General features: G+C 43.7%; 1 protein-coding gene across 1 annotated transcript; it reads left to right on the top strand.

Moving 5' to 3' along the window:
- Positions 1 to 5,331: 5,331 nt before the first annotated feature.
- Positions 5,332 to 23,103, top strand: LOC109866021 (WD repeat domain phosphoinositide-interacting protein 3-like). Its single transcript, XM_020454558.2, has 10 exons — positions 5,332 to 5,555; positions 6,553 to 6,627; positions 7,761 to 7,862; positions 8,153 to 8,240; positions 12,656 to 12,750; positions 12,968 to 13,158; positions 17,879 to 17,964; positions 18,183 to 18,284; positions 18,604 to 18,725; positions 19,306 to 23,103. Exons 1-10 carry the CDS (start codon positions 5,489 to 5,491, stop codon positions 19,410 to 19,412), a joined length of 1,035 nt encoding a protein of 344 aa, XP_020310147.1. The 5' UTR covers positions 5,332 to 5,488; the 3' UTR covers positions 19,413 to 23,103.
- The last annotated feature ends 1,178 nt before the right edge of the window (positions 23,104 to 24,281 follow it).

Below are 24,281 nucleotides of genomic sequence, written 5' to 3'. Positions count from 1 at the left end.
ATAGGGCCTACAAATTCATATTAGTACTGTCGTGTAAAAGCATTCTTTTCAAACTACAATTTCCATAGATATTTTCACGAAGGCCACGCTAGGCCAACACCGTGATGGACAATTTTACCAAGGACATGGCATGGGTTAGCGAGAGTTAGCAAACCAGCTAGCTACCGTATCATTCTGGGCACGTGGTCGCATTTTAGCTAACTAGCTACCTACCTGACCTGTCTAGCTAACTTTCATCTGACTGGAGCAATGTCTGTCTCTGGTGTACTTCCTCAGCTATCTCTGGTGGAGACCGACAATGTAGTTATGTCTGTATACCCTTGGTTGCGGTTATCAAATCAAATCAAATCAAATTTATTTATATAGCCCTTCGTACATCAGCTGATATCTCAAAGTGCTGTACAGAAACCCAGCCTAAAACCCCAAACAGCAAGCAATGCAGGTGTAGAAGCACGTTATCTTCCTCTTTTTTTATTTTTTTAATAAAAAAAAACAAAATTGTATTTATTTCATCCGTCAGTCATTGGCGACAGCTAGCTAACTAGCTATTTGCGAAAGTATATATTGTCATACTGCAGCAAGCGCTTTTAAAGGCCAAAATAATCTATATTCTCTTATAGATCGTGGTGATAAACTTGCCTCTGAATTAATAATATAAATTACTTTTTAAACAGGTCAACATTCACAAAGCCGCGGGGCCAGACAGATTACCAGGACGTGTACTCAAAGCATGCGCGGGCCAACTGGCAAGTGTCTTCACTGACATTTTCAACCTCTCCCTGGCCGAGTCTGTAATACCTACATGTTTCAAACAGACCACAATTGTCCCTGTGCACAAGAAAGCGAATGTAACCTGCCTAAATTATTACCACCCCGTAGCACTCACGTCGGTAGCCATGAAGTGCGTTGAATGGCTGGTCATGACTCACATCAACACCATCATATCGGAAACCCTAGACCCACTCCAATTTGCATATACCACCCCAACAGATCCACAAATGACGCATCTCAATCACACTCCACAGTGCCCTTTCCCACTTAGACAAAAATAACTACTTTGTGAAAATACTGTTCATTGACTACAGCTCAGCGTTCAACATCATAGTGCCCACAAAGCTCATCACTAAGCTAAGGACCCTGGGACTAAACACCTCCCTCTGCAACTGGATCCTGAACTTCCTGACGGGCCGCCCCAAGGTGGTAAGGATAGGCAACAACACAGCTGCCACGCTGATCCTCAACACTGGGGCCCCTCAGGGTTGCGTGCATAGTCTCCTCCTGTACTCCCTGTTCACCCACGACTGTGTGGTCAAGCACGACTCCAACACCATCATTAAGTTTGCTGACGACACAACATTGGTAGGCCTGATCACCGACAACGATGAGACCGCCTATAGGGAGGAGGTCAGAGACCTGGCAGTGTAGAGCCAGGACAAGAACCTCTCTCGTTGTGAGCAAGTCAAAGGACAATAGGAAAAGGCCCCCATTAACTTCAACGGGGCTGTAGTGGAGCAGGTTGAGAGTTTAAAGTTCCTTGGTGTCCAGATCACCAACAAACTATCATGGTCCAAACACACCAAGGCAGTCGTGAAGAGGGCACGACAACACCTTTTCCCCCTCAGGAGACTGAAAAGATGTGACATTGGTCCCCAGATCCTCAAAAAGTTATACAGCTGCACCATCAACAGCATCCTGACCGATTGCATTACCGCCTGGTATGGCAAACACTCGGCATCTGACCGGAAGGCACTACAGAGGGTAGTGCGTACAGCCCAGTACATCACTGGTGCCAAGCTTCCTGACATCCAGGACCTACTAGGCGGTGTCAGAAGAAGGCCCAAAAAATTGTCAAAGACTCCAGTCACCCAAGTCATAGACTGTTCTCTCTGCTACCGCACAGCAAGCGGTACCGGAGCGCCAAGTCTAGGACCAAAAGGCTTCTAAAACAGCTTCTATCCCCAAGCCATAAGACTCCTAAACAACTAATTTAATCAAATGGCCAGGCGGACTATTTACACTGAACCCCTCATGTGAGTTGAGATGGGTGTGTCTTGGCTATAAATGATACTAAGAACTGTTTTGTAAGCACTCTCAGATAATTAATTTATAGACACTGAATTGATCTGAGAGTCACAGGGCTATGGTGAAGCTCATAAAATTAAATATGGACTTTATGATATAACTCTGACTTGTGTGTGGTTTGCTCTCTCATGATTTGGTAATACAGGAAAATTCCACGACACCTCGTTATTGTTATGTCAATTTATTGTGTTACTTTTTGATTGATCCAGGCTGTATCACAACCGGCCATGATTGAGAGTCCCATATGGCGGTGCACAATTGGCCCAGCGTCGTACAATTGGCCCAGCGTTTGTACAATTGGCCCAGCGTTTGTACAATTGGCCCAGCGTCGTACAATTGGCCCAGCGTCGTACAATTGGCCCAGCGTCGTACAACTGGCCCAGCGTTGTACAATTGGCCCAGCGTTTGTACAATTGGCCCAGCGTCGTACAATTGGCCCAGCGTCGTACAATTGGCCCAGCGTCGTACAATTGGCCCAGCGTCGTACAACTGGCCCAGCGTTGTACAATTGGCCCAGCGTTTGGTGATTTGTAACAGATGTCTCTTTCCATTCATCAATTGGCTGCTGCACAGTTTGAATTGATTGATTTTATTTGTCAGTTAAAAAAAGACATACTGTATATAAGATTTGTCAAAGTGACCAGGATTGCACAATAAAGTGGGGGACTTATTTCCGTTGTGGTCCCTATTTTTTTAACATAAATAAATATGCAATTACATCGATACAGACACGTTACAGAGATACACTGTGGCATTGGGCTCTCGAGTGCCGCAGCAGTCTAAGGCACTGCATCTCAATACAAGAGGCGTCACTACAGTCCCTGGTTTGAATCCAGGCTGTATCACATCTGGCCGTGATTGGGAGTACACTAGGGTGGTGCACATTTGGCCCAGTGTCGTCCAGGTTTGGCCTGAGTAGGCTGTCATTGTAAATCAGAATTTGTTCTTCGCTGACTTGCCTGGGAGGTTGAAGTACAATTCTTACAAGCTTGTTTTGGCTGGTCTGTAGCTTATTCTTTAGATGTTTGGGGCTGCTGGTGAACCATGACGTACAGGCAAAATCAAAGTTACACTGGACTAGCGCACTTGAGCCTATAGGGTGTCTGTAGCTAGGTTTCCACCCAATTGGTGACAGTTTTTATGTCAATATTCCATTAGAGCCTGGTGGGAGGAGCTATAGGAGGACGGGCTCATTGTAATGGCTGGAATGGCATAAATGGAAACAGAGGGAAACGTGTTTAACTCCGTTCCATTTATTCCATTCCAGCCATTACAATGAGCCAGTCCTCCTATAGCTCCTCACACCAGCCTCCACTGGAATTTTCTAAAATCTGCAATAAAATCATATGCATATTTTCCCATCAAAGTTGTGTTTCCATCAAATTCACTTATTGCGGATAAAGTGTGTTCTAGCCAACAGCTCACAGACACACTGTGGGTATAGCCAACTACATAATGAGATTATTATGGATAAAAGCTAAATTATTTTAATTTGTCAAACGGTAGCGAAGCATCGATCATCAAGTCACCAGAATAAGACCCTCGATATGTATTGAAATGAGCATCAAGCTCATCACCGTGCTCTTTCACCACCCGGTGAAGTACATAATAACTCATTTCATCTGTAGCCTATTAAACTGCATCCCATGATGTCTTAGATATTTTTTTTATCCAATGTACTTAACTAGCATTAAAAGGTTGGATGGAAACCTGGTTAATGTAAAGCCATTTTGAGGATGCTGGAAGTATATTTTCCATGCCTACAGGAGACGTTTGAAGTATCCTAATCATATTCAAACATTGTGACTGGGTGCGTTTATGCCACATATAAAACGTAATACAGTTTAAAAGTTAAATGATAATATGCTATTTTGAAGAATTCGGTTCTAGGTGCGCGAGGAACAGAGGAGGCAGAGTGTTTTAAGCTTTCCTGAATAACCGGGCCTGCCGGGATCCTATGTTGCCACATTATTACAGGATGACTTGGGAGAATGATGATCTGAAACAGACAGCGCATCTCAGTATCTAAAGTAAAAAATACAGCCAGACTAGTCTGCGACTGTGCCTTTCTAGACCTTATGAACTGTCCAGAGTCGACCCACAACTGATCCAAATCGAATGAAACATTCAAATCACAGGGCTTTTGCACCACTATTCAAATGACATTTTCACTGCAGCCGAGAGCAGAATTTTGTACTCACTTGACATTTTTCATTGTATTGTGGTGTTGTAGACTAGTCTAGGTAGGATACTTGTATTGTACCTAAACAAAAATCAATAGGGGAGATTTTTGAGCTGCCTACTTCAAGTCTCCACTGTATTTTCATGCGCAATGATGCACCTGGCCTTGTTCTTGTGGATTCATATAGAACATTTATGCATCTTTGACTGCTTTTATGTGTGGTATGATGGCTAGTTAGCCTATTGCAGATCTGGACAAACTATCCACCTACGACTATTGTCACTATGAATGGTGGATGGAGGGCAGGATAGAACAGACTGGTAGTCGATATTGGCCTGTGGTATAGTAATAGTTAGCGCGCGGAAAAGCGGAGTGCACAAGGGAAGTACCAAAACAGTACCAAGTAGCGCCCCCCTCCTATAAATGTCAATCTGTCCTTAAATGACTCAGTCGGATATTGAGGTCCTGGGCTGGAGTGGTTATACGTGGTCTGGGGTTGTGAGGCTGGTTGGACGTTTCACTAAAACGACGTTGGAGGCGGCTTACGGTAGAGAAATGAACATTAAATTCTCTAGCAACAGCTCTGGTGGACATTCCTGCTGTCAGCATGCCAATTGCACGCTCCCTCAAAACTTGACACATCTGTGGCATTGTGTTGTGTGACAAAACTGCACGTTTAGAGTAACCTTTTATTGTCCTTAGCACAAGGTGCACATGTGTAATGATCATGCTGTTTTTAATAAGCTTCTTGATATGCCACACCTTTCAGGTGGTTGAACTATCCTGTCAAAGGAGAAATGCTCACTAACAAGGATGTAAACCCATTTGCGCAAAACATTTGAGAGAAATAAGCTTTTTGTGCATATGGAAAGTTTCTGAGATCTTTTATTTCAGCTCATGAAACATGGGACCAACACTTTATCATATCATAACACAGAGAAAAAGAGACCTAGGTTTGAATATTTTTCACTGTTTAATAAAGGTGAAATAAAATATCAAATATACAGTATATTGTTTTTTTTTCTCAGTCTTTGGACTAGTACTGAAACGCCCACTCCCAATCAATCAATCGATCGCTCGGTGCTCGTTTGAGCGTCCTGGAACCAATAGCTGTGTCTGGCTGTGTTGTTTTTCCTGGCTGCTTGTCTGTGGCACAGGAGGAACGCTAGCTAGCATTCTGTTAAAATTCGGCTAACGTACGCCTGTGATTATCTGATCGACGTAATGAATTTATTACTGTCAAATGCACATGGGAACGGACTCTTGTACGCGGGATTCAACCAGGACCATGGTGAGAAATGGTTTCCTCATCGAAATCGTCTTTGGTTGACAGTTTTTGTCGTCGATGCCACGCTACCGACGACGTGTTGAGGCCGGGGGTTAACTTTAAACGTTTTGTCAGCCTTTGTTAGCTAGCTGGCTAGTTGTTCTCTAGACATAGATTGGATTGTCATTTGAGAAAACTAAAATAATTCTACATGTAACACATTTAGGTGTAACATCATGACCAGAGCGAGTTAAATGTTATGGATCTGTTAGGCTCTTCCATTTGTACCACTAATGTTGTCTGCTGTCAAATAAACATCTGCTAAACTTTCGTTAAATGTATGTTGTAAATAGCCAACATAACGTTACTCTTCACTTTACCGTATATACTTGCAGGGGTTGTTAAATGTCCTCATCTTTAGCGTCTCTGTCGTTGACAAGCTAACTATCTTAGCTACATAGTAGCGGTATAGCACAGATGGTTATAACAAAGATGGTATAACGTTCCCATTTTATCTGTGGTTATAACGTTAGTTTGACAACTGCTAAATAGTTTACATCAAAAGATGGCTAGGTATTTTTTATTGAACCTGTTTTTAACTAGGCAGCTCAAGTTGTGAGGGTGGGTGGGTCTAGGTGGCCCCTAGCCAGCTTTTCTTCACTGAGCAGTGAATGAATGGGTCTCCTTCCAAACAAAGAAATGACTGGTAGCTAATATTCAAACACTCTGTTCAATGCCCAGTGTGTGTGCCTTCCTCGCAGGCAGCATCTGGTCACTGGAGCAGGAGGACAAACTCCAACTCTGATATGATAGAGCGAAAGAACAGAAACCGATAGGAGGCTGAATGGAAACCATAGTCTGTCCATAGTCGACCTTCCATATAATCATGATGTCTTCGAAGACAGACACACATTGCGGCACAATGTGATTATCTTGGGTTTGTTCATACACTGTGAATTTGTTTGGACCAAGCTTCGATCAGGGTTGTTCTAACCAATGGTATTTTCTGTGCTCCTCCCAGGATGCTTTGCTTGTGGAATGGAGAATGGGTTTAGAGTGTACAATGCAGATCCACTCAAAGAGAAAGAAAAACAAGGTAAACAAGATAATGACCGTACAGCAAAAATGAAACACAAAATCCTAATGGTCTATAATAAATAAATAAGTCATGATTCATCATAATGTGTTTTATCCACAGTTTACTATTGATCAAAAGGTATGGGGTAACCATTCTATTGATATGTAAAGAAACTCAATGGGTGAGTAGCAGTGCTTGCAGTAAATCGAGGCATTTTTGCTGCATACCGGGGCCACAGCATTGTGACAGCGAGAGCCAGCGTACTTCCTTCCTGTTCCTGCTGTGTGTGAGACGAGATGGATCTGTCTGTGGCTGGATTGGTACTCTAGTTGGATGAGGAGGGCCATATGAGAAAGTTAATCATTCCGCCACTCGGCCCTGCACATGTGACTCCTCACTCCGCACATAACCTGGTCCAAAGTCACTATAGGAAACAACGGCTTACTGTCTTTAGTACTGTAGGGAAATTATTTTATATTTTAAAAATTGAACCTTTATTTAACTAGGCAAGTCAGTTAGAATAAATTCTTATTTACAATGACGTCCTACCCAGTCCAAACCCGGATGACGCTGGGCCAATTGTGCACCGCACTATGGGACTCCCAATCATGGCCGGTTGTGATACAGCCTGTATTCGAACCAGGGTGTCTGTAGCCTCTAGCACTGAAATGCAATACATTAGACCGCTGTGCCGCGCTACTCGGGAGCCTATAGGCCAGGGATAACCTGGTCCTGTTGGGTTTCTGCAGGCTTTTGTTCCAGACCAGCGTTATTTTAAACAAACACTTTTTCTGTTCATTGTCCAACCTTTACCTATGTGTGCAGGTGCTAGGATATTGGGTTTCTGTGAGGCATCGTGCATGCTGGGAAGACTTGTTTTAATATGCAGATGGAATGAGTTGTCTGCTATTTTCTGTCTGCTACTTTCTTGAAAACGAGTAAAACCTTTGAGATATTAAAACTATTTAAATCCTCCTGATCAGGAGTGTATCTTTCTAGTAACATTTTAGAGATCTTGTCGGAAATAATATTTTGGATAATTGTGGTGGTTTTTGAGGCAACATCCTTGATTCTCATTGGCTCGGTTTACTCGGCACCTGCCAGATTGACAGCAAAATGGCCAATGAGGTGGTTCTGTGTGTGTCTTCCAGAGTTCATGGAGGGCGGGGTCAGCCATGTGGAGATGCTGTTCAGGTGTAACTACCTAGCGCTGGTCGGAGGAGGGAAGAAGCCCAAATATCCACCTAACAAAGGTATGGTGGTTACGGTGTGTGTGGTGCTTGTGTTGAACTTGCCTGTGTCTATGTACTATGAACATAACAAACAATATATTTTGGAACCCTCAAAATAACACTTTTTAAAAAATCTGTTTGAAATGTTTCCCTTGCAATTATCTCAATAGTGGTAGACTTTTCCATCAGATTGACCGTATCCAGTTGTTTCTTTACATTTGGTCTGAAACTAGAGACAAACAACATCATCTCTCTCACATTAGTCTTCTTGACTGTTGTTGATTCCCACCCTGTCCTCTGTTTTCCTCTAGTGATGATCTGGGATGACCTAAAGAAAAAGACTGTTATAGAAATCGAGTTCTCCACGGAGGTCAAAGCAGTGAAGCTTCGAAGGGACAGGTAGGAACACTTGTGTTTCCCTCGGGGTGTTTCGATCAGCAGCGTTGAGTGCCAACACAACCACACATTGGGCGTTTCTCAATACGCATACTACTGTGCTCCCGAGTGCATTCTCCGCAGACGTTTTCCTGAGTACGTTCTTGTGTGGACGAGAGTGTGGCGAATGCATAAAACATTCCATTTGAGAAGCACTCGAGCTCCCCCTACTGTATTACCTCACACTCCCCCTACTGTATTACCTCACACTCCCCCTACTGTATTACCTCACACTCCCCCTACTGTATTACCTCACACTCCCCCTACTGTATTACCTCACACTCCCCCTACTGTATTACCTCACACTCCCCCTACTGTATTACCTCACACTCCCCCTACTGTATTACCTCACACTCCCCCTACTGTATTACCTCACACTCCCCCTACTGTATTACCTCATACTCCCCCTACGGTATTACCTCACACTCCCCCTACGGTATTACCTCACACTCCCCCTACGGTATTACCTCACACTCCCCCTACTGTATTACCTCACACTCCCCCTACGGTATTACCTCACACTCCCCCTACGGTATTACCTCACACTCCCCCTACGGTATTACCTCACACTCCCCCTACGGTATTACCTCACACTCCCCCTACGGTATTACCTCACACTCCCCCTACGGTATTACCTCACACTCCCCCTACGGTATTAACTCACACTGCTCCTCCCCCTACGGTATTACCTCACACTCCCCCTACGGTATTACCTCACACTCCCCCTACTGTATTACCTCACACTCCCCCTACTGTATTACCTCACACTCCCCCTACGGTATTACCTCACACTGCTCCTCCCCCTACGGTATTACCTCACACTCCCCCTACGGTATTACCTCACACTCCCCCTACTGTATTGTCTCACACTCCCCCTACTGTATTACCTCACACTGCTCCTCCCCCTACTGTATTACCTCACACTCCCCCTACTGTATTACCTCACACTCCCCCTACGGTATTAACTCACACTGCTCCTCCCCCTACTGTATTACCTCACGCTCCCCCTACTGTATTACCTCACACTCCCCCCTACGGTATTACCTCACACTCCCCCTACTGTATTACCTCACACTCCCCCCTACGGTATTACCTCACACTCCCCCTACTGTATTACCTCACACTCCCCCCTACGGTATTACCTCACACTCCCCCCTACGGTATTACCTCACACTCCCCCTACTGTATTACCTCACACTGCTCCGCCCCATTCACTGAACCTTTTTCTAGCCAGGACAATGGCAACAATAGAGACCAAACAAGTTATACACAAGGCAAACGTTTTACTTCATAATTATCAGCTAGATAGCCCTATTGAACTATTGACTTGCCAATTCACTGAACCGTCTTCCAGCCAGGAAAATGGCGACAAAACAAGATACAGTACCAGTCAAACGTTTGGACACACCTACCCATTCAAGGGTTTTTCTTTATTTTTACTATTTTCTACATTGCAGAATAATAGTGAAGACGTCAAAACTATGAAATAACCCATATGGAATAATATAGTATCAAAAAAGTGTTAAACAAATCAAAACATATTTTATATTTGAGAATCTTCAAAGTAGCCACCTTTTGCCTTGATGACGGCTTTGCACACTTTTGGCATTCTCTCAACCAGCTTCATGAGGAATGCTTTTCCAACATTCTTGACGGAGTTCCCACATGCTCAGCATTTGTTGGCTGCTTTTCCTTCACTCTGTGTTCCAACTCTTCCCAAACCATCTCAATTGGATTGAGAAAGGGTGATTGTGGAGGCCAGGTCATTTTATGCAGCACTCCATCACTCTCCGTCTTGGTCAAATAGGCCTTACACAGCCTGGAGGTGTTTTGGGTCATTGTCCTGTTGAAAAATGATTGTGCCACTAAGCACAAACCAGATGGGATGGCGTATCGCTGTGATTGCCATGCTGATTAAGTGTGCCTTCAATTCTAATCACTGACAGTTTCACCAGCAAAGCACCCCCACACCATCACACCTCCTCCTCCATGCTTCATGGTGGGAACCACACATGCAGAGATCATCCGTTCACCTACTCTGCATCTCACTAAGACACAGCGGTTGGAACCAAAAGTCTCAAATTTGGACCAAAGGACAGATTTCCACCGGTCTAATGTCCATTGCTCATGTTTCTTGGCCCAAGCAAGTCTCTTCTTATTGGTGTCTTTTAGTAGTGGTTTCTTTGCAGCAATTTGACCACGAAGGCCTGATTCACGCAGTCTCTGAACAGTTGATGTTGAGATGTGTCTGTTACTTGATCTCTGTGAAGCAGTTATTTGGACTGCAATCTGAGGTGCAGTTAACTCTAATGACCTTGTCCTCTGCAGCAGAGGGAACTCCGGGTCTTCCTTTCCTGTGGTGGTCCTCATGAGAGCCAGTTTCATCATAGCGCTTGATGGTTTTTGCGACTGCACTTTTAAAGTTTCTCCAAGTAATGATGGAATGTCGTTTCTCTTTGCTTTTTTGAGCTGTTCTTGCCATCATTTGGACTCAGCCCTATTTGGTAAAAGACTATCTTCTGTATACCACCTCTACGTTTGCACAACATAACTGATTGGCTTAAACACATTAAGAAGGAAAGAAATTCCACAAATTCACTTTTAACAAGGCACACATGTTAATTGAAATGCATTCCAGGTGACCACCTCATGAAGGTGGTTGAGAGAATGTCAAAGTGCGGCAACTTTGAAGAATCTCAAATATATAATATATTTTACTACATGGTTACTACATGATTCCATATGTTATTTTATAGTTTTGATGTTTTTGTTATTATTCTACAATGTAGAAAATAGTACAAATAAAGAAAAACCCTTGAATGAGTAGGTGTGTCCAAACGTTTGACTGGTACTGTATACTTCATAACAATCAGCTAGCTATATGTGAATTGTAATAATGTAGATAGTTTAACAGGCAAAATCTCCTAAAACTAATATTATGCAAGATACATGTCAAACCTTCGTTGGTAGCTAGCTAACAATTCTTGACTTATTATGGGCTTGTGATCTACGCTGCGTAGGCAGGTAAACATGTCAAAATTAACACAGCATGTATTAATGTATCAAGATAAAAAATAATAATATTATAGTCAGGCAACATATGAGATATGAATAGGCAACATTTCACTCCGAAGTTGGAGTTTATTTTCTCCTGCTCAATAATGTCCGCCGTTGATTTCAATACATTTTGCGTTATTTGTATGGGGTTGCGTCATGTTTCTGTGCATACATTCCATTGAAGCTTGCATTGATGCATGCTTCAAAATATGTACAATTACGCATTAGAGAAGTGCCCTCCGTGCTCACATACTTGGATTTGGACTCTTACTCCAACCCTCCCGTGCTCCAGTTTGCGTGCTCAGAGCGCAGTAGGAAGCATTTTGAGAAACACCCATTGACTCATTTAGTTGGAAGTACTGCAGGCCACTGTATTGGGAATCAAATTAGATATTTAGCTTTAGTTACAGGACAGAGAGGGTGGGAGACGGTACCAGCATTTACATTTTTACATTTGAGTCATTTAGCAGATGCTCTTATCCAGAGCGACAACCCTAATTGTTCCTGTATAAGTGCCTTGCTCACGGGCATATCAACAGATTTTTTTCACCTGGTTGGTTTGTGGAATCGAACCAGCAACATTTCGGTTACTGACCCAACGCTCTTAACCACTAGACTACCTGCTGCCTGTAGTAGTACAGTAATAGCAGGCTGTGATTGCACTCTCTCTTCTTAGGCCCAGAACCTGTTGGATTGGCAGTCATTACATAGTAGTAATTGGTTGGTAATTATACAGTACTAGGTCCCATTGCAGTAATGGTATAACACAGTATAGGGCCTTGTTGCTTTTAGAGAGGACTACGCTGGAATTGCCTGAAAAGCAATGACTTAAGATGTTCACCTTTTTAGGTAACGTTAAAGGGGAATGTTAGAAGGTAGTATGTCGGTGTCAGGAGAAATCACATTTTATTTGTCACATACCCATATTTAGCAGATGTTACTGGTCACATACCCATATTTAGCAGATGTTACTGGTCACATACCCATATTTAGCAGATGTTACTGGTCACATACCCATATTTAGCAGATGTTAATGCGGGTGTAGTGAAATGCTTGTGTTCCTAGCTCCAACAGTACAGTAATATCTAACAATTCACAACAATACACACACATCTAAAAGTAAAAGAATGGAATTAAGAAATATATAAATATTATGATAAGCAATGTAGGAGTGGCATTGACTAAAATACAGTAGAATAAAGTATATACATACGAAATGAGTAAAGCCAATGTTTTCTTACCAATGTTTCCCCATTGGATTGCTGTATGTTAGTGGGCCAGAAATCTTTAGCCTAATGTCTCTATCTCTCTTATGTCCTCAGGATCGTTGTGGTCCTGGACTCAATGATCAAAGTGTTCACGTTCACCCACAACCCTCATCAGCTGCATGTATTTGAGACCTGCTATAACCCCAAAGGTCAGTACTACAATACAGAAGGACCGACTACTGTCTACTGCAGCTTCCAGACTCCTAACCAGGCTGCTAAATACAATATTAGACATGCTCTTAATTGAAGTTAACAAACAATCTTCACAACAGTGTTATATGGGTGTAATGTGTAGCTTCTCCTCTCATCTCTCCCTCCCTCGCTCTCTCTCTCTCCTCTCCCTCCATTTTAATACACTCTCCCCAGGTCTGTGTGTGCTGTGTCCCAACAGTAACAACTCTCTCCTGGCGTTCCCGGGGACCCACTCTGGGCATGTGCAGATCGTAGACCTGGCCAACACAGAGAAGCCTCCAGTGGACATCCCCGCCCATGAGGGGGCGCTGTGCTGCATCGCCCTCAACCTGCAGGGAACCAGGATAGCCACCGCCTCTGAGAAAGTAATACAACCCTTTTTTTTTTAAATACTCATTGACTAAAGGGACATTCCACAGTAACAGAGTGAGACTGAGACTCAGATTTTTTTACTTTAAAATGTATGTCAAACAAAAACCAGTGATTACAAGGTTAAACCATACAAGTCTATGAGCAAGGACTACTTTTAACTATTTCCACTGCAAATTGTACAAAACACATTTACTTGAAGAACACTGCAGATGCTAAGTTTGGTAAGAATGACGGCACAAACAAAGACGGCACAAACAACACCAACCGTCATTCTGTTACCAAACTTTGCATTTGAACTGCTCAAGTAAATGTTTTTTGTAAAATGTTGAGTGGAAATAGTATTTTATTTGTTACTTTACGTCCCCTTTATTTAACCAGGTAGGCCAGTTGAGAACAAGTTCTCATTTACAACTGCGACCTGGCCAAGATAAAGCAAAGCAGAGCGACACAAACAAAAACACAGAGTTACACATGGGATAAACAAACATACAGTTTGATAAGGTAAGATAAGGGAGGTAAGGAAATAAATAGTGGCAAAATAATTACAATTTAGCAATTAAACACTGGAATGATAGATGTGCAGAGATGAATGTGCAAGTAGAGATGCTGGGGTACAAAGGAGCAAAAAGCTCTGACAGCTGGTGCTTAAAGTTGGTGCTTAAAGTTATTGAGGGAGATACGAGTCTTTAGTTTCAGTGATTTTTGCAATTCGTTCCAGTAATTGGCGGCAGAGAACTGGAAGGAAAGGCGGCCAAAAGAGGAATCCTAGCAAAGACTTATAGATGACCTGGAGCCAGTGGGTTTATCGACGAATATGAAGCGAGGGCCAGCCAACGAGAGCATACAGGTCGCAGTGGTGGGTAGTATATGGGGCTTTGGTGACAAAACGGATGGCTCTGTGATAGACTGCATCCAATTTGCTGAGTAGAGTGTTGGAGGCTATTTTGTAAATGACATTGCTGAAGTCAAGGATCGGTAGGATAGTCAGTTATACAAGGGTATGTTTGGCAGCATGAGTGAAAGAGGCTTTGTTGCGAAATAGGAAGCCGATTATAGATTACATTTTGGATTGGAGATGCTTGTCTGGAAGGAGAGTTTGCAGTCTAACCAGCCACCTAGGTATTTCTAGTTGTCCACATATTCTAAGTCAGAACCGTCCAGAATAGTGATGCTGGACGGGTGGGCAGGTGCGGGCAGCGATCTGTTGAATAGCATGCATTTAGTTTTACTTGTTGGAGGCCACGGAAGGAGAGTTGTATGGCATTGAAGCTCGTCTGGAGGTTAGTTAACACAGTGTCCAAAGAAGGGCCAGAAGTATACAGAATGGTGTCATCTGCGTAGAGGTGGATCAGAGAATCATTATCAGCAGCTAGAGCGACATCATTGATATATATACAGAGAACAGAGTCGGCCCTAGAATTGAACCCTGTGGCACCCCCATAGAGACTGCCAGAGGTCCGGACAACAGGCCCTCCGATTTGACACACAGAACTCTGTCTGATTTGTAGTTGGTGAACCAGGCGAGGCAGTCATATGAGAAACTAAGGCTGTTGAGTCTGCCGATAAGAATGTGGTGATTGACAGAGTTGGAAGCCTTGGCCAGGTCGATGAATACAGCTGCACAGTATTGCCTCTTATCGATGGCGGTTATGATATCGTTTAGGACGTTGAGCGTGGCTGAGGGGAAACCATGACCAGCTCGGAAGCCAGATTGCATAGCGGAGAAGGTACGGTTGGATTGGAAATGGTCAGTGATCTGTTTGTTAACTTGGCTTTTGAAGACCTTAGAAAGGCAGGGTAGGATAGATATAGGGGTGTAGCAGTTTGGGACTAGAGTGTCTCCCCTTTGAAGAGGGGGATGACCGCGGCAGCTTTCCAATCTTTGGGGATCTCAGATGATACGAAAGAGTTTGAACAGGCTAGTAATAGGGGATGCAACCATTTCGGTGGATAATTTTAGAAAGAGAGGGTCCAGATTGTCTAGTCCGTCTGATTTGTAGGGGTCCAGATTTTGCAGCTCTTTTAGAACATCTGGTATCTGGATTTGGGAGAAGGAGAAATGGGGAGGCTTGGGCGAGTTGCTGTGAGGGGTGCAGGGCTGTTGATCGGGGTAGGGGTAGCCAGGTGGAAAGCATGGCCAGCCGTAGAAAAATGCATATTGAAATTCTCAATTATTGTGGATTTATTGGTGGTGACAGTGTTTCTTAGCCTCAGTACAGTGGGCAGCTAGGACGAGGTGCTCTTATTCTCCATGGACTTTACAGTGTCCCAGAACTTTTTGTAGTTTGTGCTACAAGATGCTAATTGCTGTTTGAAAAAGCTAGCCTTTGCTTTCCTAACTTCCTGTGTATATTGGTTCCTAATTTCCCTGAAAAGTTGCATATTGCGGGGTCTATTCGATGATAATGCAGTACGCCACAGGATGTTTTTGTGCTGGTCAAGGGCAGTCAGGTCTGGAGTGAACCAAGGGCTATATCTGTTCCTGGTTCTACATTTTTTGAACGGGGCATGCTTATTTACGATGGTGAGGAAGGCACTTTTAAAGAATAACCAGGTGTCCTCTACTCACAGAATGAGGTCAATATCCTTCAAGGATACCCCGGGCCAGGTCGATTAGAAAGGCCTGCTCGCTGAAGTGTTTTAGGGAGCGTTTGATAGTGATGAGGGGTGGTCGTTTGACCGCAGACCCACGTACGCAGGAAATGAGGTGGTAATCGCTGAGATCCTGGTTGAAAACAGTAGAGGTTTGTATTTGGAGGGCAGGTTCTTTAGGATGATATCTATGAGGGTGCCCGTGTTTACCTGGTAGGTTCTTTGATCATTTGTGTGAAATTGAGGGCATCAAGCTTAGATTGTTGGATGGCCGGGGTGTTAACCATGTCCCAGTTTAGGTCACCTAACAGTACGAGCTCTGAAGATAGATTGGGGGGCAATCAATTCACATATGGTGTCCAGGGCACAGCTGGGAGCAGAAGGTAGTCTATAGCAAGCGGCAACGGTGAGAGACTTGTTTCTGGAAAGGTGGATTTTTAGAAGTAGAAGCTCAAATTGTTTGTGCACAGACCTGGATAGTAAGACAGAACTTTGCAGGCTATCTCTGCAGTAGATTGCAACTCAACTCTATTCTAATGGACAAGGCATATTGACATTAGGGAGAGGCTTGCGTAGCCAAGTGATCCTAGGGTCCAGTGAATAGCTAGGCGGGCTGGAGACACGGCGATTCAGACAGCTAGTGGGCCGGGGCTAGCAGGCTAGCAGATGGGCCTTAGAGGGATATCGCGACGGAAGAAGTCTGTCGTAGCCCCCTCGTGCGTTTAAGTCGGCAGACCAGTTGTGATGGATCAGCAGGGCTCTGTGTAGTAAAAGGGTCCAGGCCAATTGGCAAAATAGGTATTTTAGCCCAAGATATTGGCTGATGGACCTCTTCAGCTAACAGTCCGATATGCTCTAGACAGCTAGTGGGCCGTGGCTAGCAGATGGGCATTCAAGGTACGTCGCGACGGAGGAGCCTGTTGAAAAAATCCCCCTCGGGCGGATTACGTTGGTAGTCCAGTCGTGATAAATCGGCGGGGCTCCGTATCGGCAGTAAAAGGGGTCCAGGCCATTTGACAAAATAGGTATTGTAGCCCAAGGAGTGGCTGATGGACCTCTTCAGCTAGCCGGGAGATGGGCCTAGCATGGGCTAGCTCCAGGCTAATTGGTGTTTGCTTCGGGACAGAGACGTTAGCCAGGAGTAGCAACTCGGATTGCAGCTAGCTAGCTGCGATGATCCAGGTGAAAAGGTTCAGGGCTTGCCGTAGGAATCTGGAGATATGGAGAAGAAGAAGTCCGATATGCTCTGGATTGAATCGCGCTGTGCAGATTGGCAGGAGTTGTCCAGGCTAAAGGTTAGCTGATAACCGCTAGCAGTGGCTAGCTGACTACTAGCTAGTTAGCTGGCTAGCTTCTGTTGGGGGTTCCGGTTCTAAAGTAAAGAAAATAGCAGATCCATACCACATTGGGTGAGGCGGGTTGCAGTTGAGGTTAAGAAAAATATAAAAAAATATGCAAAGAAAAAAGATATATAAAAAGATATATACACGGGACACGACAAGACGAAGACAGGTGTCTGACTGCTACACCATCTTGGATTCAAGTTCTCGCCAGTAGATAGTCTTTGTTCATAGAGCTGTATGGTTTGTTTAACTTTGCAATCATTGGTTTTTGTTTGACATACTCTTTTTTTTTATTTTTACTTTAAAATGTATGTGTCACTCTTAACGTGGAATTAACCCTTAACCCTTTTACCACTACTCCTGGGCTTAGACGGTACCTTTTTGTCTCTACAACTGGTTGTCATGGTTGCTTGTAGACGAGGCGCATCCAACTCCCAACTGGTTGTCATGGTTGCTTGTAGACGAGGCGCATCCAACTCCCAACTGGTTGTCATGGTTGCTTGTAGACGAGGCGCATCCAACTCCCAACTGGTTGTCATGGTTGCTTGTAGATGAGGCGTAACCAACTCCCACCTGGTTGTCATGGTTGCTTGTAGAAGAGGCGTAACCAACTCCCAACTGGTTGTCATGGTTGCTTGTAAACGAAGCATACCAACTCGCAACTGGTTGTCATGGTCGCTTGTAAACGAAGCATACCAACTCCCAACTGGTTGTCATGGTCGCTTGTAGACGAGGCGTACCAACTCTCAACACCGTATCTCTCTTTATTTCTCTCCAGGGAACCCTGATCAGAATATTTGACACCATGGCAGGTCACCTGATTCAGGAGTTGAGGCGGGGGTCACAGGCCGCTAACATCTACTGGTGAGAACAACCAACCCACCTGGGTCTCTTCTTCACCTGATATTAGATGTGACAAATGAACTAACGTTTCCATTTTGAGTCATTTAAGCAGATGTTCTGATCCAGAGTGACTTACAGAGTGCATCTAAAGGTTGTTCGGTGCGACGACCTCATATTAGTCATAGTAAGTTGTTGTTGTTCTAGTCCTGATTGGTATCCCTCTGTTCCCCTTTCCCCAGCATCAACTTCAACCAGGACGCGTCCCTCATCTGTCTGTCTAGTGACCATGGTACAGTCCACATATTCGCTGCAGAGGACCCCAAGAGGAACAAACAGTCCAGGTCTGTCTGATTTGTCACCTCTCTATGCACTTTGTGACTGGAGCTCTTAAAAGGTCCAAATACTGCAACATTGATCATAGATTAAAGTACTGCCTTGGTGCCAGTGGTGATGAAGCTCTTTTTGAGAGAACTATCTATATTATTGACTGTTCAGTGATATACACCATTTTTGGAAGAGTAACTTTGAAGTGAGCACATTTGTTTTCCAATGTTAATCTTTAAACCAGCCACCATTCCAAACCCCTTCCCGAATCCTTGTTTTGTTTCCTATAAATTCAAAACCCATCCCTGAATCATTGTTGTTTCCTTTTATCCTTAGCTTAGCCTCGGCTAGTTTCCTTCCTAAGTACTTCAGCTCCAAGTGGAGTTTCTCCAAGTTCCAGGTTCCATCAAATTCGCCATGTGTGTGTGCCTTTGGAACAGAACCCAACTCTGTCATAGGTGAGATGTGTGTGTGTGCCTTTGGAACAGAACCCAACTCTGTCATAGGTGAGATGTGTGTGTGTGCCTTTGGAACAGAACCCAACTCTGTCATAGGTGAGATGTGTGTGTGTGCCTTTGGAACAGAACCCAACTCTGTCATAGGTGAGATGTGTGTGCCTTTGGAACAGAACCCAACTCTGTCATAGGTGAGATGTGTGTGTGTGTACATGTTTGCTTTGGCACATCTCTGGAACAGAGCCCAGTGCAGTCATAAATTAGTCATACTTCAGCTACTTCCTGCTTCCTGTCCAGTGTCTGTAAACACATTCAGCTTGACATTTCTTCAATGTTGACTCATTTGATTGTTGACCTGACACGACTTATTTGATTGTTATATTGTTGACATAATTTTAGACTTTGAGCGGGAAACTGTGTTCTTAGATTTGTGCATACTTTTGTGCCAACCAGAAGAAAAAAAAGTTTTTTGACTTTGAGGATATAGCTGATGTACATATTCTTATTGCGACACTCCCTCTCGCTCCCTCTCGCTCCCTCTCGCTCCCTCTCTCTCGCTCCCTCTCTCTCTCTCTCATATCAGCCATTTGTGCTGACGGCAGCTACTACAAGTTCCTGTTCAACCCGAAGGGGGAGTGTTCCCGAGACGTCTACGCCCAGTTCCTGGAGATGACTGATGAGAAGATCTGACCTTTAACCCAGACTCCTCCTACAGACAGACGTGTGTTTATTTTCTGGAGCAGGAGGACAAGGGGGGGATGGACAGAAGGAGGAGGTTAGGTGTCTCTGCTCACCCAGTGCTGATAGACTCTCAATGGAGAGAGGGAGACCGCCTTAGAAACGACAAGACGGATGGAGGGAGCGATGAATGAAGTCAATGTCCTCTCTGACACAAACTACTTAGAGACCATCCTTGAACAACTACCAAAGGACAGACAGATGGACAGACTGTCACCTGGACCTTGTTGTCCTGCTACTCTGAGAACCAAACAGGGAAATGTATTTTTGTTGCTTTTTAAAGATGTCTTCCGTGGAATTTACAATGATCGGTCGATTATTCTGGTTATTTTTTTTAAAGGCGTATTGCGTTAATTCCAATAGGTAGATACATAGAAAAATAAATATTGTAAACTAACACCACCTAATCTAACTATAGGGAGTGCCTCTGAGCTGAATCAATTTGGAGTGTGTATATATATATATATATGTGCCTTCAGGAAGTATTCATACCCTTTGACTTATTTCTCATTTTGTTGTTACAGCCTGAATTCTAAATTGATTAAATATATATATATATTTTTTTTTACACACATCTACACACAATACCTGATAATGACTAAAGTGAAAACATGTTTTTAGAAATGTTTGCGAATATAAAATGAAATGCAGACATTTCTAATTTACATAAGTATTCACACCCCTGAGTCAATACTTTGTAAAAGCACCATTTGACAGTGACTACAGCTGTGAGTCTTTCTGGGTACGTCTCTAACAACATTCCACACCTGGATCGTGCAACATTTGCCCGTTATTCATTTTCAAAATGTTTCAAGCTCTCAAATTGGTTGTTGATCGTTGCTAGACATCCATTTTCAGGTCTTGCCATAGATTTTCAAGTAGATTTAAGTCAAAACACTAACTCAGCCACTCACTGCAACATTCACTGTCTTATTGGTAAGCAACTCCAGTGTATATTTGGCCTTGTGTTTTAGGTTAATGTCCTGCTGAAAGGTGAATTCATCTCCCAGTGTCTGCTGGAAAGCAGACTGAACCAGTTTTTCTCTGGGATTTTGCCTGTGCTTCGCTCTATTCTGTAAAAAAATGTATCCTGAAAAACTCCCCAGTCCTTAACAATTACAATCATAGCCATAACATGATGCAGCCACCACTTTGCTTGAAAATATGGAGAGTGGTACTCAGTAATGTGTTATGTTTGGGGCAAATCCAACACTTTGTATTCAGGACAAAAATGTAATTGCTGAGCCTCATGTTTTGCAGGTAATTAGTTTAGTGTCTTGTTACAAACATAATACAAATTTTCCAAAACATGCATCATCTACAGGCTTCCTTATTTTCACTCTGTCAATTAGGTTAGTATTGTGGAGTAACTACAATGTGTTTGATCCATCCTCAGTTCTCTCCTCTCACAGCCATTAAACTCTGTAACTGTTTTAAAGTCACCATTGGCCTCATGGTGAAATCCCTGATTAGTTTCCTTTCTCTCTGGCAACTGAGTTCGTGACTGGGTGTAATGATACACTATCCAGAATGTAATTAATAACTTCACTGTGCTCAAAGGGATATTCAATGTCTCTTTTTTTTTTTACCCATCTACCAATAGGTGCCCTTCTTTACAAGGTATTAGAAAAAAAAAACCTGGTCTTTGTGGTTGAATCTGTGTTTGAAATTCACTGCACGTGTGGGGTACAGAGATGAGGTAGTCATTTCAAAATCATGTTAAACACTTATTGCACACAGAGCGAGTCTATGCAACTTACTATGTGACATGATTAAGCACATTTTTACTCCTAAAAAGTATTTAGGCTTGCCAAAACCAAGTGTTTGAATGCTTATTGACTCAAGACATTTCAGTTTTCATTTGTAAACATTTCCGCTTGCACATTTTGGGGTATTGTGGTTAAGCCAGTGACAAACAAATCTCAATTTAATAAATGTTTTATTCTGGCTGTAACACAAAATGTGGACAAAATCAAAGGGTATGAATACTTCCTGAAGGCACTGATATGCATATTTAGGTGGGATTTCACAAAGGAAGATCTTTGAGTTAGCCAGGTGGGTAAACACTTAGAGAGAGAGCTTTCTTCCTACGGTTGAAGAAATGAGTCACCCATTAAGGGGTGGCAGGTAGCCTAGTGGTTAGAGCATTGTGCCACTAACCCGAAAGGTTGCTGGTTCGTATCCCCGAGCTGACAAGGTAAAAAAAATCTGTTGTCCTGCCCCTGGACAAGGCAGGTAACCCACTGTTTCCCCAGTAGGACGTCATTGTAAATAAGAATGTGTTCTTAACTGAGTTGGATGCGCCTAGACTACAAGTAACCATGACAACCAGGTGGGATTGAAAAAAGTTCATATTTTTACATGATTTTTTTTATCTTGATTTACGGTGGTTTATCTGGTTAACCTCAGGGATTCCTCTTGGTGAAACCTCACCCTGGTACATGTAACTTACCGTAGAAGAAGACGAAATCTCATGGTGATGAATGTTTCGCTTTTCCTGACATTTCATGTTGTAGCTTACTATGTATATATGTACTATCACTATGTGTAATATTCTTGATGTGAGTCTCGCCCTCCTTGTGGAGAGGGAATATATTATTTACAACTCTAATTAGTACCTATAAAGCACTGATTTGGGGCTAGATTCAATCCCATCGCCCCTTTTCGGGCTATGCACCTTTTTTTAAAGGCAATATTTCCGTGTTCGAGGAGACCGCATTCGTGGTAAATGCTGCATATGTCGGCTCAATCGGAAATGTATGTCAATCGCGCTATAACACAGCTCTTCCGCGGTACGGATTGAATCTAGGCCCAAGTACTTTGATCGTTACATTTGAGTTTTGAGCATAATCAAACTCGGGCAACTTGATCAGTCTCAGATGATTTTCAATGACGCGTTACTTCCTAATTCTTTCAAAGAAACCAATGTTTCTCATGCATCCGTTCCTGAATGAATACAACCGTTTTCCCAGAACCAAGCCGTCCCGGTCATTGTGGAAACTGCTGCAGTATTCTGCCGTGATCAAAGTGCATTTCCACCCCCTTATGAAAGGCTTACGAGTGACACATTCTAGCTGAATTAAACCAAAATCCACTTCCTTGTGTGACTGAATACGCACCCATTCCTTTTTGGTGAGGTTTAATTGGCTGGTGTAGTTTGCCTCTTGAAGATAGAAGTCTCATCTGCTTGCTCACTAGGGCCAGCTTTAGCAAGCTTCTGCATATGTTAACTGATCTACAAATGATGGTAACATTTGTGGATCTACAAGCAGTATTGACTTTAGAGCCTATCTCATGTTTGTCACAGTATCAGGTCCAGCTTTTTGGCCCATGTATGTGACCTTACAATGCAGTACTACAATGTATGTTTCTGATTTGTCCGACGCACATTTTTCTTCAGTTTGAATTCAATGGGAACAGCTTTCTGAATGCATTTCATTTGTTGCATCCAGCTCTGATTGTACATATGTCAGGGGAATTTAATCCCTACACACACACACACACACAACACTATGCTGCCATTTAACTACATATGGACGCGGCACAAACTCTCCTGTTTATGTGACACATTCAAAATGATTGTAAAATCCTGCATTTAAATTTGTAAATAAAATGCCATGTCCGTATGGACATTTGTACATGACCTGGGGTACTGTGTGTAACTTAAAGGTAGTGTGTGAACTCCGTTTAAGGCAGTGGTGTAATCTGTTTTAGTATGTTTTTGCATCATATGCATTCACAATGCATTTAGTTCAGAAGGAACCATGCTTGGTCTGAAAAGAATCACCCAAGCCCTCCGCTAGACAGCTGTTAACTACTCCCCTAGCCCTCTGTTAACCCCTCCCCTAGCCCTCTGTTAACCCCTCCCCTAGCCCTCTGTTAACCCCTCCCCTAGCCCTCTGTTAACCCCTCCCCTAGCCCTCTGTTAACCCCTCCCCTAGCTCTCTGTTAACCCCTCCCCTAGCCCTCTGTTAACCCCTCCCCTAGCCAGCTGTTAACCCCTCCCCTAGCCCTCTGTTAACCCCTCCCCTAGCCCTCTGTTAACCCCTCCCCTAGCCAGCTGTTAACCCCTCCCCTAGCCCTCTGTTAACCCCTCCCCTAGCCAGCTGTTAACCACTCCCCTAGCCCTCTGTTAACCCCTCCCCTAGCCCTCTGTTAACCCCTCCCCTAGCCCTCTGTTAACCCCTCCCCTAGCCAGCTGTTAACTCCTCCCCTAGCCAGCTGTTAACCCCTCCCCTAGCCCTCTGTTAACCCCTCCCCTAGCCCCCTGTTAACCCCTCCCCTAGCCCTCTGTTAACCCCTCCCCTAGCCAGCTGTTAACCCCTCTCCTAGCCCCCTATTAACTACTCCCCTAGCCCTCTGTTAACCCCTCCCCTAGCCAGCTGTTAACCCCTCCCCTAGCCCTCTGTTAACCCCTCCCCTAGCCCTCTGTTAACCCCTCCCCTAGCCAGCTGTTAACTCCTCCCCTTAGCCCTCTGTTAACCCCTCCCCTAATATGTTTCTAAACATTTCTAAATTAATGTGGATGCTACCATGATCACGGATAATCCTGAATGACGCACAAATCAAATGGGAGGACCATGTACAAAAAGTGCTGTAATTTGTTAACGGTTCAACCGATGTGGATGGAAATACCCTCATATTTAAAGCTGACAATCTGCACTTTAACCTCATAGTCATTGTATCGTTTCAAATCCAAAGTGCTGGAATACAGAGCCAAAACAACAACAGATGTGTCACTATCTCCACTCTTCTGGGAAGGCTTTCCACTAGATGTTGGAACATTGCTGCGAGGACTTTCTTCCATTCAGCCACGAGCAT

The sequence above is a fragment of the Oncorhynchus kisutch genome, linkage group LG20 (genome assembly GCF_002021735.2).
Source record: "Oncorhynchus kisutch isolate 150728-3 linkage group LG20, Okis_V2, whole genome shotgun sequence".
Classification (NCBI taxonomy): Eukaryota; Metazoa; Chordata; class Actinopteri; order Salmoniformes; family Salmonidae; genus Oncorhynchus; species Oncorhynchus kisutch.
Note: the sequence above shows the minus strand (reverse complement) of the source record. Positions and strands in the feature narration are given on the sequence as shown.